General features: G+C 43.1%; 1 protein-coding gene across 2 annotated transcripts in view; it reads right to left on the reverse strand.

Annotated features, from left to right (window-relative positions):
• The window catches only part of LOC104607891 (methyl-CpG-binding domain-containing protein 9-like), a 45,055-nt gene extending 29,664 nt beyond the window's left edge, over positions 1-15,391 (reverse strand). Inside the window, exons 1-3 of one of the 2 annotated variants that reach the window (XM_010273645.3) lie at positions 14,497-15,391; positions 1,441-2,164; positions 144-1,280 (exon numbers count right to left, since the gene is read on the reverse strand). In XM_010273645.3, coding sequence (XP_010271947.2) covers positions 144-1,280; positions 1,441-2,164; positions 14,497-14,999 — 2,364 coding nt within the window. In that variant the 5' untranslated portion in view covers positions 15,000-15,391. Of the gene's footprint in view, positions 1-143; positions 1,281-1,440; positions 2,165-14,496 lie in introns of those variants that run through there. The other variant, XM_088903214.1, reaches the window with a different exon arrangement.
• Between the last annotated feature and the right edge of the window lie 358 nt (positions 15,392-15,749).

Consider the following 15,749-nt stretch of genomic DNA (forward strand, 5'->3'; position numbering starts at 1 on the left):
ACATTAACCTTAAGTAATGTATTTCCTTAGCGTTTCCCAACCAAAAAAAAAAGGAAAAAAAGAAAAATTTCTGGCTCCCCTGCTTGCATAATGACTAAAAGTATTGCAGGATACCCCGCTATAATGGCAATGATATTACATACCTGAAGAACATCACCAATGAGCTCTGCTGGAAGCCTAGAGCTCAAAAGTTTGCCACGAGGATGGTGATGATCCATACCAGAGTCGACCATACCTTGCTTCCTGGGTCTTTTGTATTGTCTAAATAACCCATCTAAGCCTTCTTCAAAACCTTGCACGTGGCCCTTCCTTTTAGCCAGAAGACAACCACTACCAACCGTTGGAGGTGTTGACAAGTAATTCCTTTTATCCAGAAATTCATACTGTGAGCATGCATGAACTCCAGGAAGCTTTTCAATAATTTCCTGCACAAATTCCATATCTAGTCCAAATCTGTCCTGGTTCAACCATTTTGACAGTGATCTCCATGAAGTCTCAAACTCATTTTCATTCTGAATTACAGATGGGATGTCAACAGGACCCAACAAGCTGCAAAATTTTTCCAATGGACCAAGATTATATCTACTTTTTGAATCCTCAACATCTAAATGTGATGAGCAGACTCCATCTAAATCATGATTACAGAAAAAATAAAGCCTGCCTTTTTTATTGTAGATTTCATGGCAAGCATCAATGAGAGTCTGAGAAACCATCCCCCACACAGAAGAAGATGATCTCCCTTCTACCACAAACTGACCAATTTCATCCCCCAGCTGTAAATGCTTGGAGAAGAGTCTTTCAGACCTTTCTAAAAGGCAATTGGATTGTGATGGCAAACCATTTAGTGTTTGAAAATCACAAGATTCACTTGAGGTATCTCCAAAGTATGGAAAAAAGACATATTCCCCAGGTGCACAAGGGTCAGAGAGAATCAATTGAATGTTATCATCATCACAATCCATACCAAAAGTTGCAGAAGTATCATTTTCTATTTTCTCTTTAGCATCAGATCTGCCAAGACTTGGGCTCAAGAGGATTGTTGACCCATTAGGGATGGTTGATGTAGAGCATGGACATCTTCTAACCCTAAAAATAGGTCCAAAGGTACCACCATCCAACACATCGCACATGAAAATAGACCCAGTAATCTTGTCGTGCCAACAGGAGCTATAACCTACAGGCCAAATCTGGCTAGTGTCATGATATGATGGTCGGGCATCAATATCACCCAAAGAGAGAACAAAGAAATCTTCATACTGAATTGGAAGTCCATCCTGGAACTGTAAAGAGTGTCAACAATCAAGCACAAAGAAAAAGATTAAAGAACTTATATAACAAACTACTGAACTAGAATATAATCAGAAAAATTATTGTAACAGCAGAAAATAAGATAGAACAAAGAAAATCTAAACATTAAATAATCATTTATAATTTACTTACTCTAGGTTGTTGGGACCTGTTGCCACAATCACCCTCTGCCTCAGGTTCTGTAATTCTCATATTACTCCCCAAGTCGCATGCTGAAATTTTCACAACCTCATTGTCTGATGAGGGCTCCCTACCACAGCCATTTCTTGAAGGTTCTTGGTTTCCTGTGAAACTATTCAATCCTGAAAGTCTTGCTAACTCCTTTTTTCTGCGCAAATTCAATCCTTTCGGCACTGAAGCAAAGCCATCACTTCTATCCTCAACTTCCATAGAGCTAATATTTGATACCAATCCAAGATGACAGGCAACATCTAACATTGACTCAAACTTCTTTCCATCCGGAGCACAATAAACTGCAAAGGCATCACATTTGCCCATACATTGTTTAAATTCAACATGCCAACCCTCCTCAAGTACACCTTTCTTATGTAAAATAAACTCTCTTAGAGACTGCAGAAACATCTCTCTTATATTCTGAGATGGTAATCTAAGGGTTACATTATTATAACTCCAAAGCTTTCCTTTAAGTTTGGAGCTCAAGTCTGTCTCCTCAGAACTTCTAGGAGTACTTAATCCATGGTGTGTTACCTCTTTAGAACTTGAGTTCATTGTGCCAGTCATCATGCCAGATTCCTTTGGTAAATCAAATCCATTGCTTGCATGCCATAAGTTGGAATATGTTGCTAGGGCACTAGATGGGATGCCAGTGAGAGAATTTTCAACCTGTATGTGCATTCTACAAGCCACAAGAAAAAAGTTAAACAACAACCATTCTGGCTCCATGCACATCAAGTAACAGAATCACCATATCAACCAAAAAGGGGAACACAATATCACAACACAAACAATTGAATCATGCACACACTGGTGGTGCCATGCTTCCCCAAGGAAAAGTATGTGCAGCACCTGGAAGATCTTACACAAAATGGAAGAAAACCAAGAAAGACAACACAAGAAGGATAGGAAGAAAGAGGTTAACTGAGTTACTACCAGAAGAGAAAGAGGACTCCTAAAAGCACAAACTCCAAGGGTTGCAAAGAAAACATTTTTGTCAGACAGAGAAGAAAACATTCAAAACATCATTCTTTACTGACTCCCAACAAGAGAAAATGTAACTTTATATCAAGACAAGAAACCCTGACTGTACTATCTAGTAAAACAACCTAATAAAAACATAAAATATCTTTCACTCATTCAGTAACAACATTCCATTTTGAATCCTTCCACTGTTGAGCTGGCTGTTCTGGGCTTCAATCCTAGGACATGGGTAATGGACCTATAAGAAACCCACTAGAGTTTGGGGCCATAAATAGTACAGAGGCACTGTCGGTACATGCTTATGGCCCAATCCTCACACACTATTCCACAGCTTCAAAACTTCTCTCATCACCCACATTACACCCTTCAGTGCAGTCTTCTCCATAAGCTTCAAACCTCACTGTCCTCGGCCACGAGTTAGTTGTACGCTCCCATAACATTTAGTTGGCTGGACTTGGATATGCTCCATTTTAGAGGCTAGTAGTTTGGGTTTCAAGCACATGGGAAAGATGAATTTGGCTTTTTCAGCAAAATGATTTTAGTGCTTTCCAAAGCCAAGCAATGCTAGGAAGGTGTAGTATTCTTAAAAGGAAAAGATGAGAGCTCTAGAGATAACCCAGGCCCTTCAAGTGTAGGGGAGTATTCAGAGATGAAAATGGAAGAATTGTGGCTATGCTTTTGGGGCCAATAGGAGTGGGGAACTCATTGAGAGGGCGGAGGTGATGGCCTTGCTCCAAGGTGTAAGATATGCCAAACAATTGGGGTTGCACCAAGTTGAGATAGAGGGAGACTCTATATTGTTAATTGATTGGTTGCAATCAGGTAAGTTGAGAGCCTGGATTTAATAGACAGCCCATAAGGGAATTCCTCAATATAACAAGGGAGATTGGTGCTTGCTTCAAATGGACAAGGAGATCAGCTAATGGCTTAGCTGATACGTTGGCTAAACAAGGGACTGTGAGGGAGAGTATGTTCTGGGCAGTTTTGTAATAAAAATTACTGGGGAATAGTAGAAGATCAAGACTGTAATCAGTCTTGAATCCTAATAGGTTTTAGGTTTACAAAACAGAAGAAAAGTGAGAGAAAGGAGAGAGAATAGAAGAGAAACAGGAGAACACAAGTGGTTGAAAGGAGGGACAGATTCTAACAGATCTGCCGCCGCCACTTTCTTATTATTTATAGGTTATGTTTAGTACATAATGGAAAGGACACATCTGCCCTTAGCACTTACATAATAAATAAAGTAAATAAAAACTGAAATAAATAACAACTGAATTAACAAACTGACTCAAACTGACACTACTATAACTGGAACAAATAACTGCACATGCTGTCCTACGAACACAGTGGGGACCACTGCAGTGGGGCCCACATCAGTGTTCTCTACAGGAATCAACACCTCTTTAGGGGTTGACAGTTGTACTTAAATTTGGATTAATGAAGTTACCATTTCAATAATAAAAAGAAAGGAAGAAAAAAGAAAAAGAAAAGAGTGGCTTTCGCATTGCCTTACTTCAGTCCAAGTATGTATTGTGCACTTGAAAGGTTCAGAATCGATGTTTTAAAAGTGACAGGCACTAGAAAAGAACAAGGACCTTCTACTGCCCAAGGCAAGGCACACACCTGGACAAAGCAAGGCGGAAATTTTTGGAAAAAAAAATAAAAAATAATACATAAAAGATGAAAACCCTTAATTTTATATAAATGTTTTAAAATTTATTGGCTCAAATCAAAATACATAAGCATAACATATAAAATAAATTTGAAGTGAAAGTGAAAGCAAACAAACGTGGATCATGACAAGGTGTTTCAAGCACTTGACTATTTAAGCATGTGAAACTGTAAACATGTTTGTCTATCTCCTAATTGCATAACTTCAAGTAGTTAGTGTGATGTCAGACATCTTGCATTTCTAATTGTTGAGTGGGCCGACTTGTGTTTAGTTTATTTCCTTTTAAATTAAGATGATGTTGGGCCTTGGGCCCATTAGTTTTTATTTTTTAAAGAGCTGTAATTACTTAGGTTGAGTTGCCGCCCTATTAAGGGCATCTTTGTAATATCTCATACTTAAGTTAATTATAAATAGAATGAGGGGCTGGCGGCTAGGGTTAAGTTAATCTATCCTAGTCGACCTTCTTCTCTTTTCTTCCCTTTCCTCTGTCTCTTGCTGAAATCCCCAACTTTCTCCTTCCTACCGTGCTTTTCTCTCTTCTCTTGATTCCGTGTCTATACCCAAGGGTGTTAGTGAGGCTCTCTCCAAACCTGAGTGGAAGGCAACTATGCAAGAAGAGATGGAGGCTTTGATTAAGAATCAGACATGGGAGATTGTGGACCTACCAGAAGGCAAGGAGACAGTTGGATGCAGATGGGTTTACACAGTAAAGTATAAGGCAGATGGAAGCATAGAGAGGTACAAGGCAAGACTTGTTGCAAAAGGATACACACAGACCTATGGCATTGATTATCTAGAGACCTTTGCACCAGTTGCAAAGATGGCCTCTGTTCGGATACCCCTTTCTCTGGCACATGGAGTTTAAGAACTTCTCTAGATCCGTTCTCTATTGGAAGAAATCGGTGTTCAGGCAGAAGAACCTATGATGCTATACTGCGATAACCAGACAGCAATTAATATTGCTCATAATCCAGTCCAGCATGACCGAACTAAGCACATTGAAGTAGATAGACATTTTATCAGAAAAAGGGTAACTTCTGGAGAAGTTTGTCTTCCATACATTTCTTCCGATTTGCAGCTTGTTGATGTCCTCACAAAAGGCGTTGCAAAGAATAAGCTGGAGCATGATCTACGCAAGTTGGGGATGTATGACATCTACTCCCAACTTGAGGGGGAGTGTTGAGTGGGCCGACTTGTGTTTAGTTTATTTCCTTTTAAATTAAGATGTTGTTGGGCCTTGGACCCATTAGTTTTTATTTTTTAAAGAGCTGTAATTACTTAGGTTGAGTTGCCGCCCTACTAAGGGCATCTTTGTAATATCTCATACTTAAGTATAAATAGAATGAGGGGCTGGCGGCTAGGGTTAAGTTAATCTATCCTAGTCGACCTTCTTCTCTTTTCTTCCCTTTCCTCTGTCTCTTGCTGAAATCCCCAACTTTCTACTCTTCCTTCACAAGAAACTTAGCCGAAATCAGCACATAAGGTTTTCTACTCTAATCCTAAGACGTTGGGGCCTTTACAGAGGTGGAGGGTTGATGGGCCCAAACAAGTCCATGTGGAGTTTCGGAGGCAGCACCCCCCCCCCTCCATTGCTTGACAGCTCGTAGATACTTTCTATAACTTTGTGCCACAATCTTACATTTTCCTTGGGGAACCTCCAAAACCATTTGCTTAACAAAGCCATATTTGTCACTCTTACATTTCCAATTCCCGAACCTCCTTCTACCTTCAGCTTAACCACTTTCTCCCATCTTAGCAAGTGAGCTTTCTTACTCTCTCCCAATTCCCATAGAAAGTCCCTCATGATTTTTTCAATTTTCCTCACCACTCCTTGGGGCATCCTAAACATAGACAGGTAGTGCAATGAGAGGTTGGCTAGAGTGGAATTAAATAGGATGATTCTCCCTCCCAAAATTCTGTTTTTTCCCTACTGACCACCCCTTGAACAGTTGCACATTGTTGGCTCTTAAGATCAATTTACTAAAGACCTCCACAACTAGAGTGAAAAGGAAAGGCGAGAGTAGATCCCCTTGTCCTAAACCTCAATGCCCTCAAAAAAATCAACCACCAATCTGGTGAGTTTCCGCTCACCTCGGAAACCTCTTCGAGGGAGGCTTGACCTCCTGAAACAGAAGATGGAGAGAAAAGAGAGAAGGGAGGGAAGGAAGAAATTGGAATCAGGGAGAGGAAAATTAAGGGAGAATCATTCATTGCTTTCATTATGTGATGATGGCCTTATATAGCTGGCCTACAGGTGTAATATCATAGGGAATATTCTCTGATTTCTGAATAACTAACTCTGGCAGATAACATGGGTGGAAAATCTTCAGATGGCAAAGTAACCAACTCTGAGTGTAACTAATTCTGGGGCTCTGCCACCTGGCTCCTCTGTCTTCTTGTGAATGGCTGATAGGTGGCGGCCTGCTCCACTCCCCTAGTGGGTTCTGGAGGGGGTGTTTGGGTCTCAACAGTTCCTCCCCCCTTAGCATTGACCTTGCCCTCAAGGTCTAGGTTGGGAAACCTCTCATTCAGCCTTAGATAAGGTTCCCATGTGGCCTCTTCTGGAGGCAGACCGGCCCATTCAACCTTGGCTTCTGGCACCACCTGCCCTCCTCGCCGAACCCATCGGAAATCCACAATCTTGACAGTCTCCGTGTAAATGTTCCCTTCATCTGTAAATTGGGGTAAGTTCGGTGAGATAGGGGTATGATTCCCCACAGCTTTCCTGAGAAGTGAAATGTGAAACACCGGGTGTAGCTTCGAGGTAGCAGGGAGGTCCAATCTATAAGCAACAAGGCCCACTCTCTCCAGCACCTTATAGGGCCCATAATATCTGGGAGCTAGCTTGTGCCAAGCCCGTCTCATCACTGAGACCTGGTGGTAAGGTTGGAGCTTAAGGTAGACAAAATCACCTACCTGAAACTCTAGTGGGCGGTGGTGAGAGTCATAGTAGGCCTTCATCTTTTGCTGGGCTTTAGTCAAGTTGGCCTTGAGCAGTCTAAGGATCTCATCTCTAGCCAGTAGGCGAGTCTCTACTTCTGCCATCTTAGCCGACCCAGATTCATAAGGTGATATGGGAGGAGGTTCTCTGCCATATAGAGCCTTGAAGGGTGTCATTCCTGCTGCTGACTGATAAGTTGTGTTGTACCAGTATTCTGCCCACGGAAGCCAGTGAGCCCACTGTTTGGGCTTCTCCCCTATGAAGCACCTCAGGTAGGCTTCTAAGCACCGATTAAGAACTTCACTCTGTCCATCCGTCTGGGGGTGGTAACTTGTGGATGGATGCAGTTGGGTTCCTTGCAATCGGAAGTATTCCTTCCAAAATGAACTTAGGAAGGCAGGGTCACGGTCCAATACAATGGATCTTGGTGTCCCATGCAATTTGGCGACGTCTCGTATGAAGATGTCAGCCACCGTTGCTGCGGTGTAAGGGTGAGGCAGGGCAGAGAAATGGCTATACTTGGTGAGACGGTCAACTACTACCATGATAACTTCCTTCCCTAAAGAATGGGGAAGTCCGGTGATGAAGTCCATGGAGAAGTCTTCCCATACTTGCTCTGGAATCTTGAGGGGCTGTAGGAGGTCCGCGGGAGACTGTGAGGAGTATTTCTGCCGTTGACAGGTCTGGCATTCAGATACATAGTGTAACACATCCTTGCGCATACCTACCCAATGGTAGTGGTTGTTGAGCCTCTTTAGAGTCCTTAGCACTCCTGAATGTCCTCCCAAGGAGGAATCATGAAACAACTTCAATAGTTCAGTTTTGTGGCTGGAATTTGGAGCAATCACGAACCGTCCCTTGAAGAAGAGGTCTGATCCCACAATTTGGTACCCTGCAACCTGGGAAGGGTTCTGCCTTAATTTTTCCCTAATGTCCTGCAGCTGCGGATCAGTCCTTGCTTCTTGCCTTATGGTTTCAAACAAGGGAAAACTGGGCTGAGAGTAGGTTAGTTGGGCCAGCTCTTCTACCCGTGATAAGGCATCAGCTACCCTGTTAGCAAGCCCAGGTTTATACTCTATTCGGTAGTCGAAGCCCATCAGTGTACTCAGCCACTTTTGCTGCTCTGGAGTGTGCACTCTTTGTTCTGCTATATATTTCAGACTTCGTTGGTCTGACCTTATGATAAATTGGCGTCCCAATAGAGAGGTACGCCATTTATGGACTGCCATTACCACTGCCATCATCTCCTTGACATAAGTGGACTGGTTCTGGTGGGCGGCTGATAAGGCCTTGCTGAAGTAAGCAATGGGTTGTCCCTTCTGCATCAGGACGGCCCCCACCCCTGTACCTGAGGCATCACACTCAATCTCAAAGGGCTGAGTGAAATCTGGAAGAATAAGGACTGGAGGGCCCGAAACTGTTGTCTTCAAGTCTTCAAAGGCCCGTTGGGCTTCATCAGCCCATCTAAAAGAATCCTTCTTCAACAGGCGCGTTAGAGGGGCGGCCATGAGCCCATACCCCTTAATGAAATGCCTATAATACCCTGTAAGCCCAAGGAAACCCCTAAGAGCCTTAACAGTAGTGGGCTTGGGCCATTTTTGGATGGCCTCTATCTTTTCTGGGTCTGCCATGACCCGCCCTGCTGTAACCACATGGCCTAAGTATTGTATCTGTTTTTGTCCAAAAGAACACTTTGTCATTTTGGCATGTAATTGATGTTCCTTTAGAGTGGTGAGAGTAAGTCTCAAATGTTCCATATGGGTGCCCCAGTCCCTGCTGTAAACCAAAATGTCATCGAAGAATACTAAAACAAATTGCCTTAAGAAAGGCCTGAAAATGTCATTCATAAGGACCTAGAAGGTGGAGGGGGCGTTGGTGAGCCCAAACGGCATAACCAGGAACTCATAATGGCCATCATGGGTTCGGAAAGCGGTCTTGTGGATGTCGGCCTGGTGAACCCGAATCTGATGGTACCCGGATCGCAGATCCAGTTTGGAGAACACCTGTGCTTCTCCTAACTCATCCAGCAGTTCATCAATGAGGGGTATCGAGAACTTGTCCTTCACTGTAATCTGATTCAAGGCCCGGTAATCTACACAAAACCGCCAACTACCATCCTTCTTTTTTACTAGGAGTACAGGGGATGAAAATGGGCTGGTGCTGGTTTATATATGCCCTTTGTTCATTAGCTCTCTTACCGCCTTCTCAATTTCTAGCTTCTGGAAATAGGGGTATCTATATGGCCTCACATTGGCCGGTTTAGAATTTGGTAAGAGGGGTATCCGATGGTCATGGGCCCGGGGTGGAGGTAATTGGCTTGGTTCCTTGAACACATCAACAAACTGATCGAGTATCGATCGTAGTGCCTCGTGTTGGGCTTTCGTGGGTTGGTCACAGCCTTGATTGTTTAAAGTTGGAGTTGTGGGCTGCATGCCTAAGTGCATAAATAAGGGCTGTCCAATATCCTTGGAGGCCCGTAATATGGAAGTTACAGTATCACCTTGGGGACTCGGAGGTCGCACCCCTTGGAGATGGCAAGTTTGACCATCTTGATAAAAGTCCATTGTCATTTTGGCCCAATCACACAGTGCCAGCCCTAGGCCACGTAACCAATGAATTCCCAGAATAATATCAGCCCCTGAGAAATCCAATGGGTGGAGATCCACCACGAAATAGTGGCCTTGTATAAGGATCCTTTCCTTCTTGCACACACCATCACATGTCAACTGACTTCCATTAGCCACATAGATTGAAAAGAGTGGAGTGGGTTGTATAGACATACATAGTTGCCTTGCTAATCGGCAAGTGATGAAATTCAAGGTTGAGCCACTGTCAATCAAGATCATCACAGATCGGCCCACCAACCTTCCTTCTACTCGCATGGACTGAAGAGGGTTGAGGCCCATGAGGGCGTGTAAGGAGATCTCGGCTCCCCCTGGTTCTGGTTCAACTGAGATCAGTTCACAATCTTCTACGTTTTCTTCTGGTTCTTCCTCTATCAGAAGGAGAAACACTCGCTGAACTCGGCACTTATGGCCCGGTCCAAACTTGTCATCACAATTGTAGCAAAGGCCCTTCTCGCGTCGGGCCTGCATCTCCGCCCATGAGAGGCGCTTGAAGGGCACAGTGGGCCTGGACAGAATGGGCTTTTGAGAATCCCCAATTTGTTTCATGGGTTGTTGTTCGGTCCGCTGGGGAGCCCTCACATTCAGGTAGGAAGGCTTGCTGGTTCTGCGCATGCTATCCATCTTCTCTTCTTGCAAGCGAGCCATTCCCACTGCCGCCATGACTGTCGTTGGTCGAAGAGCTCTCACTTCCAGGCGGATGTCTTCTCTGAGACCTCCCACGAAACACCCTACCAAAGCCTTCTCCGGCCATCCATGTACCCTGGTCGCCATTCTTTCGAACTCGAGCTGGTAGTCTGCTACTGTCCCGGTCTGTTTTAGTCGAGTGAGGAGTTCGTCATAATCCACGAACGCCGTCGGCCCAAAACGGATGCACAAGGCTTCTGTGAACTCCGCCCAAGTTACCTGAGGATGGGTTTGTTGATACCACTGAAGCCAGAGAATAGCATCTCCTTCTAGGTGAATGGAAGCGATGGCGACGCATTGGTGTGCAGGGGTTTCATGATACTCGAAGAATCTCTCTACTCTGAAAATCCAAGGAATGGGATCTCCACTGGAATAGTTGGGAAAATTGATTTTAGTAACCTTTTCGGCGGGGTAACCCCCAGTTCCCTGGCTACCGGAACAGAGGCATCGGCCCCTGTTGGATGACTGGTCTCGCCGGATTGTTGTTGGGAGGCGAGGTTAGAGATGACCACCTTGAGATCCCTGAGTTTGTTCAGTACCTGATGGAACCCAATCTCAAGTTGGTCGACTCTGTCTTCCATGGTAGAGGATCTTGTCTGCGGCATAGCTGGTCTGCAACCTTGCTCTGATACCAACTTGGTGAGTTTCCGCTCACCTCGGAAACCTCTTCGAGGGAGGCTTGACCTCCTGAAACAGAAGATGGAGAGAAAAGAGAGAAGGGAGGGAAGGAAGAAACTGGAATCAGGGAGAGGAAAATTAAGGGAAATCTTCAGGTGGCAGAGTAACCAACTCTGAGTGTAACTAATTCTGGGGCTCTGCCGCCTGGCTCCTCTGTCTTCTTGTGAATGGCTGATAGGTGGCGGCCTGCTCCACTCCCCTAGTGGGTTCTGAAGGGGGTGTTTGGGTCTCAACACAATCCATTTGCAATTACAAAATAATGATTGGTTATTTGGTTTGCAAGCAACCTCTAATCCATTTACACCAATGTACCCCAAAGCCACACCTCCTCATAATGTTAATCAAGAACTCCCAATCTACCAAGTCATAGGCCTTCTCCAAGTCCATTTTTATTGCAACTCCCCTTTTCCTTGATCTCTTTTGGGACTCCACGCACTCAGAAGCAATTAGGATTTGGTCAATTATTTGTCTATCTTGAATGAAAGCCCCTTGATATTGGGAGATAATTGAAGGGAGCACCTTAGCAATTATTTTGTAGCGACTAGTGACTAGGCTTATAGGTCTGAATTCTTCTGGATGATTGGCACCGATCTTCTTTGGGATCAAGGCTAAAAGGTAGAATTCATTCCCGAGCTGATTACCCCCTTCTATGAAATTCTCTAAAAAGTAAAAACTTTGATCAAATCTGCCTTGATAATATCCCAACAGTCTTAATAAAACGCCATTGTAAATCCATCGGGCCTCAAAGCTTTGGATCTATCCATTGAGAAAACTGCTTCCTTGATTTCATCCTCATCAAACCTTCTTTCTAGAAACTCCACTTGATTGTCTCCCGAAACCTCCCAATCAAAACCATCAACATTCCATCTATCATTAAGTGGCCTTCTATAGATTGATTTAAAGTGTTCCACAAAGACCTTTGCAATTTCATCTTGATCAGACTCATCAGAGATCTCAGACCCCCTACCGAATACCACTAAAGAGGTGATTAGACTCTTTCTTCTCCTGCCATTAGCAATGGCATGGAAAATTCTTGTATTATCATAAACAAAAAAGGAATTATAATTTCTATCCTTAAACAATGTGTTCCCAGCAAGCCAAGAAAACATTTTCCCAAAATTTTCTGAAACACTATATCTGTAGAGCTACTTTTATTCTTGAATATTCTTGCATTTCTCTCCTGTCAAATGCACCAAAAAACTGCTGCAGAAGCAATGTTCCATGCCAATTTTCCCCTCTTAGTGAGACCTTCAACTCTCCAGCTCTTACAAAGTCCACCACTGATTCTAGGCAACAGCTTTCTACCTCAAATAAATTCCCAATTTTAGACCATAGCTCAGAAGCAAATCTGCAAATTAGCAGCAGATGGTTGACTGATTCATTTTGCTCTTCACATAGAACACAGTTGGTGGAATCCAGCAGCATATACTTTCTTACCAAATTGTCCCCAGTTAGAGTTCTATCCAAATCCAAAAATAGTTGATTTTTTATGCTTCTTTTATGGAAATTTTGCTATCTGATCCCATCCACAACAGTTATGTGGCAGAGCTCTACCTAATACTTAAAACCAACATACAGATCCTCTATTGAGAGACACGAGAACATGACAGTGAGACTCAGCTGAATTTTCACAGCTCAATCATTTTAATAGGCTAAATAATGAAGATCGAAGCACCTTTTCTTGCAAAAAGGTTTGGCATTCTGGAACTTCCTCAAAAGTGGCTCTCATGGTATGGTTGACTGACTTGGGAAAATATCTCACTGTAGTAAACAATCTAAACAGGACAGGAGATGTACAGGTTTATCAAAGATTATATTTTCTGTCCATATATGGAGGATACCTCCACTAAATTTATTCTCACTGCAGTGGTGCTTCTGGGAGACCCTTGAACAATTATTTCAGAGCTGGTATATAAAGGGCCTTAATAAAAAAAGGAAGAATAGTAACTTTCTCAATTTATTCTGTTAGTATTTAGGTGCTGTGACTTGAAAGAAACTAATGCATTTTTTGGCTCTAAATACCTTTCGCATACTATAGTAGAGTATATACTGCTGCATCTTCAGACCTTTTGTACAGATACTCATTGTTCACAGGGGTTGATGTACAGGTTATAAGTTCACTTTTATAGAAATATTTTTTTATTAATAACCTAAATAACCAATCCAGTCTAACTCCTAGGCGTTTCCGGAAACCAATATCTTGTTCACCATTGCCCAATCGACCCTTAAATTAAATTTGATGCTACCATCAATACTTAACTTTCTCAAAAAGAGAGAGAGAGAGAGAGAGAGAGAGAGAGAGAGAGAGATCTTGGTGATGAAATTTGTTTATCCTAGAAGCCAACCTATGATATCTAAATTGCATAAAGAAACAAAGTCAATAAATCATTTGATGGAACCACCACTAGAAGATTTACATGAGCAACAACCCACCCCAAAAATAAATGAAAAAAGAGAGAGAGAGAGAGAGAGAGAGAGAGAGAGAGAGAGAAGGAGAAGAAGGCCTAGTAATCAAGTTGAGAAGAAATTTGTCTTTGCCTTCAAGTTTTTCAATTATTAGGTTAGTATAAGCAGTGCAACTCTCTTAGTTAAGAGTATTATAATATACTACATGTGAAAATGAATAATTTCTAACTCGTTCTCATTGTAGAATTGGCTGAGCTTTTCAGAGGGAAAGATGCATTTAAGATATCAGACTGTTATAAGAAAAAAGGCATAGAATAGAACAAACAAATGGAGATATTTCCCCCTTCCTATGAAAGGAGAACCACCAAATGCATGATAGTTTATCATATTCCTAGCTGCCAATTATCTAAATGGAACTCAGATTAGGCATGAACCTAAACATCATATGAGCGATGACAGTAACATTCCTAGAGTTGAAACTATCGAACTAAAAAAAATTCCGGAACCATATCAGAGCAGTTGAATCTCGGGAAGATACAAAACTATCCAAAAAGAATCTCGGGCAGATGCAGCTTATTTTTGAATTTGATAAAATATGGACATTTGGACTCAGTATGCAAATAATAGCTACTGAACCCAACGACAGGCAAGCTTCCAAGCATACATAACTTGAATGAGTTATTTTGAACGATACAGAAATAAGATGAGCCTTTCAATGCGATAAGCAATCAAGGTTTACAGGCCGCAAAATGCAAACAATCTAAGAGTTCGAAAAGAAGCTCCACCCGGCGATTATAAGAGTTCTCTTTCGAAATTTCGAGTGCTAAAAACAGCTAATGCAATTAAAAATATATGTACAAGGACTTGGGAATAAAGATCAAGTTTTTCTTTTCTTTTTTTTCGTTTTCCTTCAGAGAAACAACTACTTTTTCAGCTCCTCTTCCCTCACCAACTTAGAGGCTAAAACATTAAAGAAATGAAAGAAAAACACAAACAGAAGGAAAAACGGAAGAGTCCCAAACCTTGAATTCTGTAATTCCTCGCTTCCCTCAGCATCCCCATCACTCGGCGGAGAAGCATTGATGTCAAGAAGCCTAACACCACTCCGCTTCGTCCCCGTACAAACTGCTCCCAAAGGCCACCTCTTACTCCCCACTCCATTGTTGTGACAGTCAGCACACCGCCAGTCTTCAAGCATAATGGCCTGGCGACCCCGCATGCCGGCGCAGTTCAGGTGAAAACCGCGCTCGCAGCCGTCGCAGACCACGACGCTGTTTCTGACCTCCGAGCGACCACATGCACTGCACGCCGGCCCACGGGCTTCACCAGGCAACTCGGCCAGGTTCCGACTAGCCGGCGGGGGGGTATCAATGAAAGCCCGAACGACGGCGCAAGCGTCCTGGAAAGACGAGGGAGATTCGAGCGAGGAAGACGAGGGGATCTCATTGAGATCGATGCTAAAGAGCACCGGACGGATCTCTGGCTTCGCGTCGCTGGTGCTGCTGCTGGAATCCTTGAACTCCATTAAAGAAGGGGCTTCGATTTCAACTTCGACGGTACCCCATGCGTTCTTCGTGGCATTTTATTTTTGAAATTTCGATTTCTTTCCACGTAGCTCTGGGAAATGCGGAGGAGATTATAGATTCGAAGGTTGAGATTAAAGAAGTCAAAATTGTTTTCCGTTTCGGCTCGACCGATCGACTGAACGCAGCAGCCAAAGACGTGAGAGAAGGAGATGGAGGCAAAAACAGGGAAAGAACAGTGTGGAAATGACCAAACAGACCCACCACCGAAGTGTTTATTAATCCAACGTAGCCAAACACGCCCTTCACCCGGCCTTTTCTCTTTGCTCTGTCAATCTGTCTCGTTTCTCCAATTCTCGTCTCGTCTCTATTTTTACCATACATGGATTGTTGTGGATAGAAACGAAACGAACGAGACACTGCTTTTGAGAGCAAAAGCAAGAGTGCAATGTTATTTTGGGAACCGGAATGACATAAATACCCCTCCGGGATATTGGGTTTGATTGCTTGAAACAGGAGCACGGTATGTAATCATGAGACATGATCATAAAGTGCGGTGTACGAGTCTACTACAACTACAAGAGCTTCTGTTGTGTGCACAGAAGCGGTCAGTGGACTCGGGACAGAATCACAGGGCACGTGACGTCAATCCAGCTAATGGGCCGAGGGTCTATTATGATGACTAAACGTTTTCGCAATGAGGCTGAAAAGGGCTTTTTCTCAGATTAATGGATGGTTTCTGTAGGCCCACA

This window comes from Nelumbo nucifera, chromosome 4 (assembly GCF_055504915.1).
Source record: "Nelumbo nucifera cultivar China Antique chromosome 4, China Antique-T2T, whole genome shotgun sequence".
Taxonomy (NCBI): Eukaryota; Viridiplantae; Streptophyta; class Magnoliopsida; order Proteales; family Nelumbonaceae; genus Nelumbo; species Nelumbo nucifera.